Source organism: Pleurodeles waltl, chromosome 6 (genome assembly GCF_031143425.1).
Source record: "Pleurodeles waltl isolate 20211129_DDA chromosome 6, aPleWal1.hap1.20221129, whole genome shotgun sequence".
NCBI lineage: Eukaryota > Metazoa > Chordata > Amphibia > Caudata > Salamandridae > Pleurodeles > Pleurodeles waltl.
This window is the reverse complement of record NC_090445.1, coordinates 1,379,654,491-1,379,675,062: the sequence shown is the minus strand read 5'-3', so window position 1 is coordinate 1,379,675,062 and position 20,572 is coordinate 1,379,654,491. Positions and strand designations below refer to the sequence as shown.

Below are 20,572 nucleotides of genomic sequence, written 5' to 3'. Positions count from 1 at the left end.
CGCTTTCATGCACTCTTCATTGAAGGGGACTGGATCTGTGACTTCCTAGAGTGTCAATTTCTGCAAACGGTTTGGAAATTACTGAAAAATTCTGGATCCATTGGAGGCAATAGCTCACCCTGCCCAAATACATATTAATATCTCTGTAACTGGAGGATTCATTTACATAATTGCTGCAACTCTTTCTGAGGAAACTTTCCTTGCACCTTTCTAAATTTGGTGATCCAAATACTTCACTTCTTCACAATACTGTAACTTTGCAGCCGTTTTTACCCAAATGATTTAACAACGCTATGGTATCTTGTCTGCAAGCTTCACGTGTTTCAGGTCATCAACGTACTGCAATAAGGCATACTGAAATAGCATGTTGAAAGACTCTAAATTCTTCTTCAGGATCTGATTCAAAATTAACGGAGATTCCGAGAACCCCTGTGGAGTACGGCACCCTGAATACACACAGTTGCAGAGTTGGAAGGAAAAGCGGAACAGACTATTCTTGTGCAAGGTCACTGAGAAAAAACGCCTGTGACAAACCAATAACTGAAAACCATTCTGCTTCACATGGAATCTGAAATAAAATCACTGCTGGATTTGGCACTAAGGGACAACAGGATACTACAATTTTTCTCCTTTTTCAGATTCTGAACTATGTGACATTTACCACTTGCCTTCCGCAAGTCCATAATTGGTGAATTACACAGGCTGCCCATCACTTCTTTTAGAACTCCCTGCTCAACAAAATCTGCAATTATTGGGGTAATACCTTCAATCACTTCTGGGGTCATGTGATATTGTGGTATTTTGGGGAAAACTGCATTCGTTTAGTAGTCACTTTGACTGGTTCAACACCTTGAATAAGTCCAATATCTTTTCCGTAGAGATCCCAAACTCTCAGTGTTACTGTCTCTTGTAATTCATCAGGCAAGTACTTAACTGTCATGGCTGGAAATAATGTAATGAGAGGATACATCTCATCAATTTGACTGGAAGTTTCATCATCGCTATTGGTTTAAATTGCTATCCCTTCATGTGTACAAGTGATGGAAATTTAAATTTACATAGCATGTCTCTTCTTAATAGACTCACAGGACTTGAATCACAAACTACAAATCGATGCAGACCTTCAAATGTTCCTATCTTAGCTGCAATGGGCTCTGCTATGGGGTTCACCAAGTGCTGATTTGATACTCCTACTATCTGAACTTTCCTCGCCGAAAGGGGACCATTAGGGACTTCTGCAGATCTGACAGTGGAACAAGTTGCTCCAGTGTCAACCAGGAATGAAACACCATGACCCATAACACTCGCATTCACATTAGGACCATGCTGATCTACCTCCAAGGAGCCAGCCAAGACATATTCTTCCTCATATGAACTCTTGCTCATGTATTATTCACTCATATCTTCATCACTGAAATTTATCAATGGGTATTGTGCGATTAACTGATTTCCATTTGCATTTATTCCTTAGTTCACATTCTGCTGAGGAACCATCTCCTAATTCTCTGCCATCGGAGCTTTTAGTATCTGGATTTGCTGAGCAACTTGGATTTGCTTTTGGGGAAATTGTACCTGTGGCTGGGGAACCTGCATTTGGACTACTCCTGAAGTAACATTAATGTTTTGATCTTGTAGCCCTTGGACTCTCTGATTTTGAAACTGACTGGTGTCAACCATCTGCGCAACACCATCATCTTGCACCAAATTATTTACATTATTAAAGGGACACTTCAGTTTCCAATGTCCAACGTTGCCACACGCATGACAAGGAAGCATTTTCTGACCATCTGCCACGTTCACACCTACTCGAAATCCACAACCTCTGCTTCTGAACTGAGGTACCATATTGTCTTGCTGCTGAGTGTCAGGAATCCCCAAGGTGCTCCTGCGTTATCTGTCAGCATCCCCAGGGATTAGGGTTAAATCATATCTCTGTTCTTGTTTAAACCTTCATGTTTCTAAGTAAACATAATGTGCTGTGTTACACAATTGGTTTTATCAATGCTTGTTTGCTAATGTGAGCAGGTGTAGACATGTGCTTCTAATTGGGTGTGGTGACTCATCCACATGTGGAAACTCAACTGCTTTCCTGATTGGCTATAAATAGCAGCGTGAAGCATCCTTCCTGCTTGACTTTGTTTTGCTTCCTGATCTCAGCACTTGACTTGGCAGTCCATCCCCTGCTGTCATCCTCGTATTCAGGACTTTTGAAGCAATTCTTTACGACATTCCTGTACCAGCTGACAGCAGGCATTCCTCCAGCACTCCGGAAAAGACTGCAGCTAAGTGACTAGTATTCTCCAGGGAGTTTGTTCTTTGAGCGCTGCACTTTCCTGGAACAGCTGGTATAGTTCAGACCTCATATTTTGGCAGAGTGCTTATCTTGAAGAGACAAATGTATTTCTGAACATTCTACATTATTATTGTAGTTACTTGCCTAAATGTGCTTCAGGAAATCTGCTTGAGCTCAAGTACTACAAAAAAGTGACAGTGAAATTTTAAAAGAGCATTTACGTGACTTTTCTTTCTCTAATAGCATAACTCTTGGATTTAAATTGGGTCATTCATGCCTGTGTTTCAGGTTTGAGGAATTTGCTTTTTGGAGGATTTTTCACACACATAGTGAAACCAAACTAAACTGTGCCACCCTAACTGTTTGAACCCAGAGTGGACATTTGTATTTCTTGGATTGTTTTTGTTCCTTTTAGTTTAACCCTATGCATGCAGTAAAGTCATATGTGATATAATTAATGCCCTTGTTTGTCTTTCTTGTGCATGATAAGTGCAACCACAGTTCTAATTGTAGTGTGCAACAGTGAATCTCTGGGAAGCCAGCCCTAGTGTTGCAGTACTTATTGTTATGGTACTCAGTTTTGGTTTTTTGGTAATGCGGTGTTAGTAATTGTGCCAACAGTTATTATTATCCAAGAAAAGTGCTGGAGCCCCCCCATGTGTTCTTCTACCGCTCCTGTGCCCATATCAGAAAGAGAGATTCAGTTTCAAGGAAGTTGAGAACACCAACTCTACTATCACTCTGTCAACAACGACCTGCCCCATCAAAGACACAGGTTGCGTGGCTGGACCGTCAAGACGTTGCAGTGTTTTGTCTCTTTCTCTTCCACTCCCCCTTTCCTTTTGGGACACCTGCCGGTGTTTCTGTGTCCACCAGGAAGTGCTGAGAGGTGTTCCAGGAGGTCGGAGGGCATACCATCGCCCCTGAAGACATCCTGCTTTTCAGGTGAGTGGCCCCGCCTCAACACTGAGTACCCTGTATTCCTTCTGCATTCACCATCACTTGAGTTCCCTGCGCACCTGCTGCCTGGGCTGACTTGATTTGAAACACCATTGCCTTTTCCTTTAACCATTTTTGCTCCAAATCAATCTCATCACAACAATATTTTGCATATTGCAACATCTCATTAATCAGCATTCCTTGCCAGCAAATCAAATGATTCTTAATCATATTGCCTATTTCAGGCTTCAATCCCTGAACAAATCTAAACACAAAATGAATCATGTCTCTTAGCTCAATAATCTGTGCCACTGTATTGTATGAATGCTTTTAGCAGTCTCTCATAATAAGCAGGAACAGACACCTTCACTTCATGAGATGTCCTGTCGATCCTTTGCCAATCAATAGCTTTAGGGGAAACTCTAGTTTTCAAAAACTCAATTACCTTGTAATAGTTCTTCATCACCTCTTCCGACGGCACACCTGTTACTACAGCCCTCGGTAGCTCACACGTTGGACAATCAACACTCCTCTTACACTCAACCCACAAATCTTCTGGAACCACAGTCTCCAACAAAGAGTGCAGATCTTCCCACAAACACTTCTCAAGTTTGACAAACCTCTGTTTTCTTGTATCATTCCACTGGTTTCTCCCTCAAATTTGGGTAATCATTTGTAAATGACAATATGCCACTTCTGCTCCAAGGAACATGAACAAAATTCCCTCCAGGAATTTCTCTCATTGGCATCATTTTTACAGCTCCCTCAGTCCGCTGTACATCATTTGAAGATGCAGTCAACTTCAGCTGATCTCTTTTCTTTGCACATCTGCCTTCCGATTTATGTAATGGTCCCCATGTTTGAATTCCTTGAATCAATTTCCGAATGGGAATTTTTATTCCTGGTGATCTCCTGTTTGCGATGTCTCTTGCATCAATCTGTAACTCTTCTTCAACTGTTTGGATTTATTCATTTCGATTTCATATTTATCAGCCAAATTAGCTAATTTCCCAAAAACATGTCCTGCTCTAAGAGTAACATCCTTGCACATGAAGCGCAATTCATTTTCATTGTAAGAATCAAATGTATTCATTTCAAGGGATCCCTCAATCATCTCTTTAATTCCAATTTTAATCTAGCCAAGTTCAATGTCTTTTCTCCCCCAGGCATGCTTCCTGGAACTGATGCTCTGTTCAAACTGTCTTAACCATTTAGTCAATTGTTGGACAGTCAATCCTTGTAAACTATTGTTATTCCCATTGTTTCAAGGCACAAAATGTGGTACATTGCATGGGGCTCTCAGTCAGCTCTTGAACTATGACTGATGATCCCACAGAGCATGGGGAACATGTCACATCAATCAGTGGACCAACTCCTGTATGTGCCTGGTTCACATCAAAGGAATTCATACGGGTCATGGCTAGTACAGCAATGCTCAGTCTCTCTATTTCTGCAGTAGTTCCAAAAGGTGAATACATTACTAATACTGGATTAGGATACTGGGGTCCACTCTCGTTATTACCCTGGGCATACGACAGGACTACTGGACCTATAGTTTCTGGAACTGTTTTTGCTTCTGGTCATGACAAATTCGTCTGAATTAGCGGGGACATTAATCCTTCACCTTGGCCAGTCAATACTGTACCAAAAGCTTGATTTGACTGATTTGGGGCAATATTCTGTGGTCTCATTACTGGGGAATACACAGGCATTGTCTGTCTTTGGTTCACAAATTGTGCAGGTGTCTGTGCATTAGGAATGGACTCAAACTGAGTCTTTCCTGCACTCAGAATTGGCTGTGGCAGGACTGGAACTGTGACATTCTGGGCTGGGTTAACAATTGAAACTGGATTTGGGACAATATTCTGTGGTCTCATTACTGGGAAATACAAAGGCATTGTCTGTCTTTGGTTTACAAATTGTGCAGGTGTCTGTACATTAAGTATGGACTCAAACTGAGTCATTCCTGCATTCTGAATTGGTTGTGGCATAACTGGAACTGTGACATTCTGGACTGAAACTGGAATAAACTGCTGGCACCTGTGCAACATTAGCAGCAGGCATATTAGGAATCATCTGAACCTAGCTTTGTGCAACTGGAGCTGTGACAGCACTTGGAATTGTATTCTGATTTAGTGGGAAACTGCATTATACAGGAGGCGATTCTGCAACAATTGCATTATAAATTCATCCTCTGCATCACTCTTGACATCTGCTACCTTTTATTCTCACCAAATTTCAGTATCTTACTCAGGTTTCTTTTTGGCTTTAGGCTTAACACTTCCGTCATGTTCATGAGTATTTGCTGGGAACAACTTCACTGCATGTAATGTATCTGCTCTCCACATTCTCTACTCTGCTTCCCACTTAGCTTCTGCTAGTGTCTTTTCTGCTTTCCTCACTCTCCATTTGATTTTCTAAGCCTATTTTTGCCTCGCAACGAATTCCCAAATAGCAAGTGCTTCAAATGCTGCAGGTCGACGAAGGGTCTTTGATTTACGCATTACCCTCCTCAAATTCTCCAAATTCTAAAATTAAAAGATCCAAAACTGGCAAAAGCTAAGGTACCTTCCTCAGCAAGGATTTTGCACTATTGATTTACCCAAAGACATGCTGAATCCCCTCTCTCTTTCATTTCCTCGAATGCTGCTGTACCTTCAGGTGGAGTAGGCTCACCCTCCCTAACTGAAATAAAACAATCGCTCCTCTCAAAGCACTACTTAACGCTTTGAAAACTTAATTTTTACTAAATTTGAATTAACACACATTATCTAAAAAAAAAAAACAGGAAATAATTTTCAATCCCACAATCCTTTTCACAACCTATAGCAGCGTAGTCTTGTCCACCAACCCATGCGTGGCTTTTCTCACCAACCGACCTATCCCAGTGTGGACCAAATGACGTCACACTCACTTCGCTTAGTAGGACTGTCAGCAGCTGCAACTCTCACTTCAGAGCCGTCTCATACACCGCTCACGGAAACTTTAAAAGAAAGTATTGTGAGCACAAAAAACAAACCCTGTCTGCTCACTACGGGTAGGACTGAAACACTTTGAAAGCTGTACGGAATTTTTGACTGTGGCCTTTCGCACAAACAGCTACTCTTTCGGCTATGGCTTTCCCACAAATGAATGTAAGATGTGTCCTGAATATCTCATTCCCACTGGTATGGAACCTCCATGTGCACTCAGGATTCACCTAATGCCAACCAACAACAATTACACTCAAGGGAAATACTACTGGTATTGTCAACAGCGCTCAATCGACCAACACCTTACCTGCAGAAAATAAATTAACCAATTGTCTCCATACACTTGTACAATACTACAGAGTCTTAGGTCTCAGAGGACACATTACAACAACCATGTGGACAATGTTTTAGCACAAAGCACAATATTCATTTGAAGTACGCAAACTCCCTTCTCCAGTACCTTGGAGTACGCAAACTTCCTACTTCACTTCATACTTCACCACAATTTAGCCAACGTGTTGCAAGCGCAACCCCTACTCAAAACACGTACCGTACACTTGTAACAACACAGGAATTCCATCAACCCTTACACTACACCAATGTGGGCAAATTCTGACTCTCCTCCTCACAAGAGAAAATCATAACTCTGCTACCTAAAACTTGTGTGATCTCTGGGATCAGGAAAATAAATTCTCTCCCTAGTTCTGGGTTCAACAACCACAAGCGCTTGGGTGGGATACCATCACTATCCACACCTATATAGACTGATTAAATCTTTGGACTTGGCGAAGAATGTAGTAGTCAGAATAATTCAATCACAAATCAATGACATTATTACACAAAACATACTAAACACCATAAGCAATTTAACACTAAATCAAACTCCAAAGTGAATAAAGTTTCAAATTTTTACTACAATCCCAAATTCAATGTCAAATATATGATGCGCAAGACTAAATTATAAACATACATGAAAACCAGAGGCTGACCAAACGCCTGAAAAGATTTAGCCTACCACACGTCAATACTGTTAGAAACTCCAAAAGGATAATGTATATTAACAACAATACAATATGCACATTATTGTTAGAATTCAAAGCAGATGATGGTGAAATCAATAAATCATGAAAATACAGTTTAACCTTCAATTTTCAGATTTCAAAGCTGGGCCATCCCTAACACTAGTATGAATTTGGACTTGCATGTGTGGGAATGGGCTAACATATGTGGGAAAAAGCAAAAATAAAAGACAGACAAAAATAATTTGGAAAAACACCTAACTAGGACAATTCACTATAAAAATATGCTGGTGTAAATACCAAACTGAAAAGGAAACAAAACAAAAACACATAGTTATACCTCTCCTCATGGGACAGCAGACAATAGTAGTTTGTCAGGCAGGACAGTCACCTTCTTCTGGCGTCAGTTGACAGCAGTATCAGGATGGTGCAGAACAAGGGCTGCATTTAGGACAGATTAGCAGTTTAGAATTAGTTAGCCTTATTAGTGCTAAACCACATGACAGAATAGGGCAGTCAAGACTATGATGAGGAAACGCATCAGGGATTTTAGAGAATGGGAGACTTATAAAAAGGGTTCTGGACAGCTTCAAGACAGAAAAAGAACTAACTTCAAGTTTCAAAGTCTCTCACTAATTAGAAATATGCACGGTCCATTAATTGGTCCTTCAGGTAGGCGCATTTCAGACATCAGATTAAGCAAAAGTGCATTGTCATCTATATAATTTCACACATTTCTAACAAAATCTTGCATTCTCTAATTATTTGTGAACTTGAGATCCTTTCTCACATCACACAATAAACTAAACCAATACCTTTCACATGAGAACTACACATTTCCTGTCCTGGTCGACAGCTAGAACAACTAGTGTAACATTGTTGCTTCTAAAACATATATCTTGCCTTCAATACAATAGGCCATTCAACATTCACATTAACAGCCTAAGGAAAGATTTCAGGTCAGAGGGGACAAAATAGAAGGGTGATTTTCAATTGCTGCAGCAAAATGAACCTTTTCAGGACTAGTCAAATTAAGAAGACTTAATACACATTAATATTTTAATACATGAAATAATTATTTGATGCAAACATTATTCATAACATGTTAGAACAAATTCAAACGTGCACTTATTTTTCTGCACATATGTAACTCATAATAATAAAACTATTTAATTCAATGTAAGTACGATTAATTCATATTCATTTAATGCTTTCAATTCTTAATGTACATTTGATAACAATTCACAGTAGTACCTCATTTAAAATGAATGCAAAAACTCACATGTTGAAACAAGGTGTTTAATACGAATTGTGGCCACATGGTTTACCATATTTGAAACATGCCCATTTCCAACTCATGTTATTTTCTCTGTTAGGTCTTTTAAATGTAAATTAATTTGTCACTGTATGTTAACTTCTATGCCACTAATATTTTAATAAAATCTAAACTATCTCAGGTGCTATGGGCATATATCTTTCTGGTTGCCACAGACTTTGTTCCTTCTGCTTGCATTGAGCGATTTCTCATGTGCTAGCTTGGACTAAGTTCCTCCTGGATGCTATGGCAATCTTTTCTCCAGGCTGATATGGAAATTGTTCCTCCTGGCTGATATGGACACTCCCTCCCCATACCCCCCCACCTCTGTTGCTAATGAAATACGTCTACCTGGTTGCTACTGACATTTGTCCCTGGTTGCTATGCACATTTGGCCTCCTAGTTGCTATCAACATAGTTCTCTCTGCTATAGACATTCTCCATCCTGGTAGCTATCAATATATTTCTTCATGGTAGCTACGGACTACTTGCTTTAGACATATTCTTCATTGTAGCAATACACATTATTTCTCCTGGTTGCTATGAGCATAATCATCCCTTGTTGTAATAGTATTTTCCCTCCTAGCTGTTATGGACATATTCCTCACTGGTTTCTATGGTCATTGCACCTCTAGGCATTTTTCCTCCTGTTTGCTCTGGGCACAGCTGACCCAGGTTGCCACGAATATAAATCCTCCTCATTTCCAGGAACATAAATCTAACTGGTTGCCATAGGTATTATGTCTTCTGAATTCTGTGGACATTTTTTTCTCCTTGGTTGCACTGTACATGAATCCTCCTGGTTGTATTTTGTATGGTTCTTCCTGTTTGCTATGAACATTTTCCCTCCTGCTTGCTATGGGCATTGTTCTTCCAGATTGCTATTGACATTTTTCTCCTGGTTCATATGGGTGTAATTCACCTAGGTCGTTTTGGGCTGAACCTGGCTGCAATGGACTTCTGTCAATGGTAACTATGGGCATTGCTCTTCGTGATTTTTATGGACATGCTTCCCACTAGTTGCTATGTGCAAAGTGCTCCCTGGATGAAATGGATATTTTACTTCCCAGTTGCTATGAACAAAGTTCTCACTGATAGAATAAAGTACATAAAAACTAGGAGGAACATTGTCTGTCTGATTTGCTATGGCACATTTCATCCTGGTTGCTATGGACAATGTTTCACCAGGTTGGACATTTCTCCTTGTTGTGGTCATGAACATACTTCACACTGGTTACTATGGACACTTTCTTTCTGGTTGCACAGGGCACAGTTTTCCTGGGTGCTACAGGCATTGTTATTCCTGGATGCCCTGGTCATAGTTCTCCCTGGTTGCCATGCATACTCTCATACCTGGTTAATGTAGACATATTTATACACGAGTCCTATGGATATTCTCCTCCTTGCTCCTGACATAGTTCTCACTGGCTGCTATGGACTGTTTCCCCCAGATTAACACGTTTTTATTCCATCTAGCTATGGACATTCTGGCCCTCATTATGACCTTGGAGGTCTGAAGACTGCCAGGACCGTGGTGGTGGTCTCACCACCGGACCTCATTATGAGTGTGGCGGTTTGGCCTCTGCCAAAGCACCACATCCCCGCTTGTACCGCCAGGGCAGTTGGACAGCTGGCCCGGAGATCAGCATCTCTGACCCGGCGGTCCACGGAAGACCACCGGCGGTATAATGAGACGGCTTTCCACCAGGATTTCCGCAGCAGTAGCACCGCCATGAAAATCCTGGCGGAAAGGCTAGCGGTGACAGGAAATTTCTATCCTGTCACCAGCCGATTACTCCCACACCCACCCCTTGCAATCCCAATACCTCCACCCCCTCCCCTTGTATACCAGCATCTTCCTCCTGCAACCCCTTCCATACAAGCACCCTCCTCACCCCACCACACCTTCCCTATATACACGCACACAGGCACCCCACATATACTCATTCACCAACACTCACATACATACATTCAATCACACACATACACACATTCACTCACACGCATTCACACAAACATTACAACACGCACTCACTTCAACAATCATACTCGCATTCAAACACCCATACACACATGCAAAAACCCATACACACACACACGTACACACTTACATTCAGACATGCAGACAACACCCACTCACATACAACACCTCCTCATCCTCCTCCCCTGTCGGACAATCGACTTACCTTTTTCTCCGGTGAGGAGGTCATCCGCCAGGGAAAGGAAACAGGCGCTTCCACTGCCGGCAGCGCCCCGCCATCTGGACACTACCAGGCCGTATTACAGGTCGTAATACGGCTGGCAGAGTCCTTTTGGCAGGGTGGGGTCGGTGGTGGAACCGCCTCTGCACGCAGCACGAGTACTTGAGGATTCCCGCCTAAATTGTGGCAGAAACTCTTTAGTACTCGTAATATGGCGGTCGGAAGTCCGCTAGCACTGGTGGTCTTCTGGAACCGGTGGCTTCGGCGGTCTTGTGAAAAGACCACCAAAGTCATAATGAGTGCCTGTATCTCCAGAACCCTGTGGGCATGGTTGCTAGGATTATTTTTCCTCATGTTTGCTGTGGTATTTTTCTCCTCATTAGTTTTGCATCATTTTCCTCCTGGTTACTATAGACACACAGTTCTCCATGGTTGCCATGGACATGCTTCTACCAAGTGGCTATAAAATATTTTTCTCCTGGTAGCTATGGACATAGTTCATGCTGGTTGCTGAGGACAATTTTCCTAGTGGTTTTTAATGGCATTGTTTCTCCTAGTTTCTATAGGCTTTTTTCTGTTTGCTATAGACTTTATTCCTCCTAATTCTTAAGGACATCGTTTTTCCAGGTAGCCATGGACATTAGTCCACTCGGTTGCTATTGATAGTTTTTTGTCCTGTCTGCTTTGGACATAGTTTTCTCTGATAGCTAAGTACCTGGTTTCTCCTGGTTGCTAGGGGCATAGTTTTCCCAGGTTGGTATGGATACTATTCCACCTGTTTGATGTGGACTATTTTCCATCTGGTTAGCCATGCACTTAATTCTCCCTGGTTGCTGTCGACAGAGCTCTCAGTGTGAACATTTTTCCTTTTGGTTGTTCCTAGGCATATCTTTCCCCGCTTGGATATTGGGCCAGATGTAGCATTATTGCAAATTGCGACTTGCAATTTGCGAGTCGGAGCGACTCGCAAATTGCAAATCACAATTTGCAATGCAGAACGGTGTCTCAGACACCGTCTGCGAGTCGCTATGGGGTCGCAAAGACCCACCTCATTAATATTAATGAGGTGGGTCACAAATTGCGGCCCCATAGCGACTATAGGCACTCGCAAACATGGAGGCCTGCTGTAGTCAGCAGACCTCCATGTTCGTGACTGCTTTTAAATAAAGCAGTTTTTGTTTTTTTTAAGTGTAGCCCGAGCTGCACTTAAAAAAAAAAACGAAAACTTTAGTTTCAGTATTTTTTCAGGGCAGGTAGTGGTCCCTTGGACAACTACCTGCCCTGAAAAAATTGTTTTGGGTCCATTCACAAAGGGGAAGGGGTCCCATGGGGACCCCTTCCCGTTTGCGAGTGGGTTACCATCCACTTCAAGTGGATGGTAACTGCGACTCCATTTTCGACCACATATGCGGTCGCAAATGGAATTGCATTCCACTGCGAATCGCAAATAGGAAGGGAACACCCTTTCCTATTTGCGATTCGGAAATGCATTTTGCGAGTCGGTCCCGACTCGCAAAATGCATTTCTGCATGGGAAACACGCATTTGCGAGTCGCAAACGGCAAATTTTGCCGTTTGCGAGTTGCAAAGTGTTTCCTGCATCTGGCCCATTGTTCCTACTGGTTGCTGTGGATATGTTCCTATCTTGTTACTACTGACATATCTCCTCCTCGTTTCTTTGGAATGAGTTTTCAATAGTTGCTATGGACATTGATCCTTCGGATTGCTACGGACACCTTGCCAGGGAACAATTTCATATTTTGATATGTCGTGTGGGATAGAAGGGAAGAAAGAGGTCAGTAACGTAACCTACACTCATTACCAGTGTTTCGAATTATAAAACAAAATGACTACTGAAATCAAACCATGAGCTTTACAGAAATATCGACCAGAATGCAGAAAAATGTACGTCTTCAGCATGGCAGATGTAGATAATTTTGTTTCTCAAGAACGATTTAGAACACACACTTTCCAGTAAGTCATTCTGTGATCCTTCTCAATCGTATCCATCAATTGATGAAAAACAGACACAACATAGCGTATATAAATAAGTTATTTATTTGTTAAGTACATTTCATAAAAAAGGAAACCCATATTCCCTTGGCCCACGTTCTGGTCCCTCATCTGAGCATGGTTAATCACAGTGGTTATGAAAAATGAGTCTTGCTGGTGAGGGATGTGGGATCCAAACCTCCTCTCCTGTCCTCCGTGCTGGTAAAATCACAGTTTCAGCCCTGATGATGAAATGCAAGGTAGCAGGCACGGGTATTAAAGACTTTTGCAGAGGAAATTATCACACATGGTCCAGACAGATTGCACTATAGTCCGTTGATCCCAGTCTTAACCACACCAACAACGAACTACAAGGGCACCAGCCAAAGGTTTGCAAAACATTTCAAATACATGTTTTACCCAATTCCTTTGCAGCGCTAGCAAGGAAGCCACTTGATAAAAAGCATATCAATTTCAAATAGACTGCATGCGTTGATAAAACAGAAATGAGAAGGGTTGATCCTGCTTCCATTCTGCCAACAATGACGGTCGTAGATAAATCAGAATGAAATACTGATATGCGTCTGCCACTGCCCTATTCTGCCAAAAGTTCAGAAACACTTCCTGGGTGGGAAGACCAGGTACATTCTCTAGGAGTAAGAAGTGCAACCGTCAGCATGTGCTACATTATAAAGGTACATCGTTACGCTCTCTTCAGTTGAACTCCGCAAAAAAAAGAAAAAAGTAACAGGAGGAAGGCAAAATACCACCCTACAAGAAAAGTATGGGGCATTTTAGAAAAACCGGGGGTGGTTATGACCAGGACAGTTCAAAAGTGCAGTAACATGCCACTCTGTTCCTCGAGGCTTTGCAGTTATCAAGGCATCAAAGTAATTTCACAAAGTAACTTCCTTAGGGCAATAAAGCCCCAAAGCGGAGAGGGCTGAGGAAAGGTTCATCAGTGCCAGACACAGGGAGACCTTAATCAATGGGCACTTTATCACCACTTGCATCAAATATCCCTGTGATCACTCTGATTACCTATCTCCATTAGCACACTTTTCCAGCGTAAGTAAAAACCTCACCATTTTGAGGAAAGTTTCCAGCAAACGAGGTTTGACCCTGTACAAACCAGGATCATAAGGTATGTTTATGAACAAGAGAAGAGATAGGGAGTACAAAACTATCAGAAGAGCACAAGAAAAACCCTGGAAAATCAGGCACAGGAGCAAAAGGCATCGGAGAACAAGAAAACCACAAGAGTTTGACAAAAGGCCAAAAGCATCAAGATGCCAGACAAAAGACCAAATACAGACAACAATTTAGGAGCCAGGCTCAGGAGCACAAGATAAGTACAAGAGCATGCCGAATGCCAAGAAATATCACAAGACGGGCTCAGAGACTCATGAAAATAGACCCAGGAGAAAGGAAAACATCTAAGAACATTAAAAAGATGAAGAGATGAGATGCAGAGCACAAGAGCAGCCTACAAGCAACAGTGGGGCTGAAAAATCTGAACCAGCAAAGGAGTATAAGACAGGTGTAGGAGCAACAAGTGTAAAAAGGCATAGAAGGTTACCAGACAGGCTGATGGGCAACCACACATCTAGACCAGTGTTGCGCACCCTCTGCTCTGCGTATATCAACTTGCACTGTCAAATATACCTTTGGAATACACAAACTTCAAAATGTTGATGGGCATAAAATTATTTCAGCTCAAGAACTCAAATTCAAATTTTATTTCATACCAGCCTAACATGTTTCGTGATCTCCAAATCACTTCCTCATGGCCACCAGTTACCATTTTCTTCAATCAACAGTATCTATAGATCACATATCTCAGAAGGCTCATATGCATCTTGAGATATACTAATTATTACAAGGCATGTATAACAACCTAATATAAAAGGTCCAGAAACAACATAATTCTGAAAAAAGGGCAGCATTCATTCAAGTTCTGTTCAGTACATCCTAAATGTCAAGTGACCTCATTCTGCCTAGCACTGCTGTTTCACAAAAGGCTCAGACATGAAAACAGTTCAGGTGCAACAAGGCTATACTGAGGGCCATCTGTTACAGGGCAAGGACTCCAGTTCCGGGAATCAGAGACAGAGGTAGGTATTCAGCTGGAGCTGTGGACATCATGAGATCTGGCTTTACAGCAGCACATACCATTTTGACCTTCCCAAATAATTCTAGACTCACATCACCCTCTTGACTTGGGGCTCAAGTTATACACCTTGTTTCAAGTTTTGGGATATATATAAGTAAAATTTTAATCACCTGAACTCATATTTTACTATGGGGATTCATGCATACTTAGATGGATATGGATACACGTCAGTTGTAACAAATTAATTTCCTTGGTTTATGTTCGCATTAAGTGACTCAGCAAAAACCAGTGAGGAGCCTACGGGAACACATCTGAAAAGAGGAGTCCTTCTGATCAGCTTCGGCACCTGTACACAAACCCTGACCATTTATATATCAAAAATGGTAAATGTAGCTTTGTCAGCCAATTAAAATAGACAAACTGATAAAAATATTTTTAAATTGACACAATTAAAAATTAGTTTAAGTTGCATAACAGCACATCACGTTTCTCCCATCTGAACCTACATTGTCGGCCACTGGGGTAGGCCAGGCTACAACATTAAGCTGAATACCCACCTTTGTCACAGGATTCAAGAGAGGCTTTCTTCAACATCATCAGGACCAATCACAGTACGTATAAATTATATGACAGTGGGCTACCCTTCCCCAAATGTCGTGCGAGGGCCCAGCTGTAAACTCATTTTTTCTGTAGTGAACAGTTGTTAAAGTGCTCCAAAGTGGCCTTACTCAAATTTAAGCACGTTTTCCATGGCACTGGAAGAGGCAAACACTTTTCACATACTCACTGTACCACAAATACCTTCATTTAGTCCACACAAACAGTAGTAGTGAAATATTCCACTATGTAAACCACATAATCTTTGTGCTGGATGTTGAATATTTGACATCTCTGTTCTCCTAAAGAAGATAATGAGGAGAGACTCCAGCATTAATTGCCACCAACAGAGAAAGATGTGGATTTGCGATCCATCCTAATTTTCCAGCAGTAGGTGCGACGGAGAAGGAGCAAAAAGAAGCCCCTCCTTAAAAGGGTATTTGCATCAGAAAGGCAAAACACCATGGAAGTTCCTGCTATCTATAGCTGGTGGCTAGCAGAACCTCATTCAGGGGTGGCCAGGACAGCTGCTCGCACAGTTCTTTCTCAAGCCTCTTGTAGGACTTCTTGGACTCCTGCTTGCCACGAAGAGAACGAAGACAGTTCAAGGCACCATGGTCAATGGCAGTCTGAAAAAGAAAAGACAGTGTTCAGGACCTAATGGCTGTTTGCACCCTAGACGTCTAAGCCTAGGTTAAAGGGTTTATCATCTCTTCAACGCTGAACTGTAGGGAACTGGAACTTTGCTTTTGTATTTAATAATTTTCCTGTGGTACCCTCGATCCGCAAGTTGGAATATTTTCACAAATTGCACATTTTGCCTTATCCTGCACATTCAAGGGGCTGGTTTGCAGTGAATCACTTTAAGACCAGATTACATGATCTGCCCAGAGCAATCATGAAACCTCAAAACTTGCAAGTACAAAAGTGTTGTGCCTAACTCGGAACCAGTAAAGTGCACAGTCAATATGTTCTGTTTAACTCTGTGAGCTATAGGGGAAGTAAGAGCACTTGTTATGATCAGCGGCTGAGGGTGAGTTACTAAGAGGTGGGTGATTTCCGCAGATGGCCAACAGATACTGGCAGTTCTGCTGAAAAGCGTGATCTCTGTAGAAGCAAGCTATATGTTTAGCAGCAGAATGTATGTTAGTAGCAATGGGCCTGGTCAAGGCAGTGAGGGTTTATTAAAGCCGATGGAGAACAAGGCACTATACTACCATGTGGAGTCACTGTCGCATTTAGTGTAGCAGACCAAACAGTGCAAATGATGCTTGTGAAGTATAGGCCCCAGGAGAGTAGAGTCAACTTCTGCAGCAGGACCTATTTATATTTTTATATATATATATATATATATGTCTAAATGCTCTATCTTATAGTAAGATGTGGAAGAGTTTTGTGTATCTGAAGTGTTTCAGTCTTCAATTTACTAAAAAGCCTAAGATGTGTTCTGTGGCACTAGTTTTTTCCCCTGTGGAGGGGGGGGGGAGAACTGCAGCAGAATAACAGTTCTTCATTATTATATACGTTGTGGTGCAGTGTAAGAAGCCACCAGGTTCTTCTGTAATGGATACTGGCTTGCGTAGTGAAAAGGTGCTGCAGAATTTAACACATTCAGTGTGTGCTATGCATTGTTTAGTGGAGATCATTTTGTATGCCTGCAGGGCGAGAGATCATGAGGTGTTAGCAGAAGATAAATATCTCCTAGTAGCCTTACCTCCAGGAGGAGCGCAGTGATGAAATTGAGTGCTGAAATCCCCAGCAGAACCATCTTGAAGTTCATGTCATTGATGACTTTCAGCTGCAAGAGGGTTTCCAAGAACTGTGGCGGGTAGAGTGCAAGCCATATCATCAGGGCTCCAAGGAAGAGAAGGACACCCAGGAACAATACTGTTGGAGGAAGAGAAAAAAGATCAAACCCTAATCTGTGTACCATTTTAGTAGAACAAGATGAAATTAAATGGTTGGGAGCTGGCCCATTCCAGACACTAGTAACCTGTCAGTAGGCACACACTTTAGTGATGTCAACTTTCGTTAGTCGCAAAGACATCTGAGAAGGTACTGGAAAGGGATTAAATTTGAGTCCCTGTTAACAGGGTCTGAGCAACAAGTGCAAGTTACAACCGCCTAATGTGGTCTTATCAGGGACGTTAGAATGTCATACTAGGCATTTTAAGGCTGACCTCGGGGCAATAGTAATGTGCAACTGCTTCTCTTCCATGAAAAGATGCAGATGGGGAAGAAAGATGGATGAGTGATAGGCTGGTCCTTGTAGAAAGTGAAACTACCTTTGGCAGAAAAGCGCAGCATTTATGTAGGACTAGCATGTCTGGGCAGGAGACATTCAATGGAAAACAAGATCTGAAATTCTCAAAACCTATGGGCTCAAGTAATCAACACTAGGAAATAGTATTAAGAGTGAACAGACAAACAGAACAACTGTTCATTGTTGGTGTAATGGGGACACCATGAGAAATTTAAGAACAAGGGGCCAGATGTATGAAAACTGCTAGAAATGGGGTCTCTGGTTGGCAGTCATGATGCCCTCGGTCTAAACTGGGACCCTCACTCTACTAAGGGTAAGGGAGATGCACACCTAGGGTAACCCCTGCTCATCCACTTGGCAGCTTGGCACAAGCAGTCAGGCTTATCTCAGAGGCAATGTGTAAAGTATTTGTACAATCACACAGAATAACACAGTGAAAACAACACAAAAGAACTCAACTCCAGTTTATAAAATGTAGCCAATATGTATCTAAGTAAAACAAGACCAAAACAACAAAAATCCAAAATACACAAGCAAAGTTATGAATTTGTAAAGATTAAACTTCAATATAGAGCTTAGAAACACAAACTAATGCTTCAGTTTGGTGCTAATATGGCGTAGTGACGGAGTGTTCCCGACAATCCGACGCCAACGGCACCAGTCACGGAGTTGCATGGACCCCCAGGTACAGTACCTTGTGAAAATGAGGAAACAAGCCGGTGCACGGAGTCGGGGATCGAGGCGTCGCTGGATCCGGTCATCTTCGGATCAGGTGCAGCATTGATTTTGGGGCTTGCGGAGCAGAGGAGTCGGTGTGAGGCACCTGGTCCCTGCCACGGAGCTGTGGAGGTGAGGTGGCGTCGGTACGAAGCATCAGATCCTTGCACTTCTGGCAGGGTCGATATCCTAGGGTCACAATGTGGTACAGCAACCTCACGGGGTCGCAGTCACGCCACGAGGCTCCAGGTGCCGATGCAGAGTCGGGTGTCACAGATGTTGGTGACATGCTACTTCAGAACTCACAGAGTCGTTAGGCCTGTGGGGTTGTCGCACTCCAGCGGATACCATGGCTTCAGTTACAGGCAGCACTGCGGGATCCGGCAGCAGTATCAGTCCATGCATCGTCCGAAGTCGGTGCACTTCGTTCTTCTTGGTTTTTCACCAGCTTCTCCTTTCAAGGGCCCAGGGACTGGATTAGGTACCACTTGGCAGGGTAGGAGTCTCATCAAGAGTGCACAGGCACTGGTAGAGGAAGTCTTTCATGGCCCTGAGACACAGAAAAGGGGGCAAGCTCAGTCCAAGCCCTTGGTGCAGATCATTTTGTATGCCTGCAGGAATCTTCTGAAGCAGGATACACAGCAAAGTCCAGTCTTTGCCCTCTCTAAGGAGAAGCAGCAACTGCAGGCCAACCCAGCAAAGCACACAAACCAAAGGGGCAGTAATCTTCCTCCAGCTCTTCTCCTTAGCAGAGCATCCTCTTGATCCAGAAGTCTTCTAGAAATCTGGGGTTTTCGGTCCACTACTTATACTCCTTTCTGCCTTTGAAGGAGGCAAACATCAAAGAAAAGTCTCTGTTATTTACAATATCCTGCCTTGCCCAGGCTTGGCCCCAGACATACACCTGGGGGTTGGAGACTGCATTGTGTGAGGACAGGCACAGCTCTCTCAGGTGTGTCAGCTCCTTCCTCCCCACTCTAGTCCAGGCGACTCATCAGAATATGCAGGCGACACCCCAGCTACCTTTGTGTCACTGTCTAGTGGGCATTCACTAACAGCCCAACTGTCAGACTGACCCAGACTTAGATTCCACAAGCCCAGAAGCACAGAATGGTTAAGCAAGAAAATATCCACTTGCTAAAAGTGGCATTTTCAAACTGACAATCTAAAATCCAACTTCACCAAAAGATGTATTTTTAAATTGTGAGTTCAGAGACCCCAAACTCTGTTCCTCTATCTGCTCCCAATGACAAACTGCACTTAAAAGATATTAAAAGGCATTCGCCATGTTAATCTATGAGAGAGATAGGCCTTGCACTAGTAAAAACCGAATTTGGCATTGTATCACAGTCAGGGCATGTAAAACACATCAGTACATGTGCCACCTTTAACATATACTGCACCCTTAGGGGTGACTTACATGAAGTAAACGGGAAGGTTTAGGCCTGGCATGTGGGTATGCTTACCAGGTCAAAATGGCACTGCAAAACGGCACACACAGACACTGCAGTGGCAGGCCAGAGATATGTTCACACAGCTATTCATGTGGGTAGCACAATCAGTGCTGCAGGCCTACTGGTAACATTTTATTTACATTCCCTGGGCACCTTTAATGCACTTTACTAAAGGCTTATTAGCAAATCAAATATGCCAATCAGGGATAAACTGATCACCAATACAATTTAGACAGAGAGCAAATGCACTTTATCAATGGTCACGAATGAGACATTTTCTTGGTGGACCCATTAGGAATATATCCATCAATATTATCTTTACATGTAAATATATACAGAAAGAGTTAGTAGTAGCTGTATATAGATTTTCAAGTAGACAGTAGTGTAACAATGATGCCATGAGCTCTGAACCCAGCAAAGAAAATGACCCATATGACTGCTGCTGGAATATGACAATACAGAAATTTACATTGTTTAATGGTGCCTGCTGCCCCTGCACCTGTTGCACTAACAGTAGCTCCTCCCCTGATAATAACATCAGCTCATGCCCACTACATGGAAACAGTGAGCTGGTGCCTCTAAAAGAAAATGCTACAATTAGTGTTGTGCAGATGCATAGCTTCCATTGAAGCAGCAGGTGCCGCGACACCGGGGCCCACTGAACGCTGATTACTGTTGTATTTCACAGTTCAAACACT

At 42.4% G+C, this 20,572-nt stretch overlaps 1 protein-coding gene across 7 annotated transcripts in view; it reads right to left on the bottom strand.

Moving 5' to 3' along the window:
* Window positions 1-12,780: 12,780 nt before the first annotated feature.
* The window catches only part of ATP13A2 (ATPase cation transporting 13A2), a 671,851-nt gene continuing 664,059 nt past the window's right edge, over window positions 12,781-20,572 (bottom strand). For all 7 annotated transcript variants that reach the window (XM_069240690.1, XM_069240693.1, XM_069240692.1 and 4 more), the window contains 2 exons: window positions 17,155-17,327; window positions 12,781-16,069 (listed from right to left, as the gene is read on the bottom strand). In XM_069240690.1, the coding sequence (XP_069096791.1) occupies window positions 15,917-16,069; window positions 17,155-17,327 (326 nt within the window). In that variant the 3' untranslated portion in view covers window positions 12,781-15,916. The remainder of the gene's footprint in view (window positions 16,070-17,154; window positions 17,328-20,572) is intronic.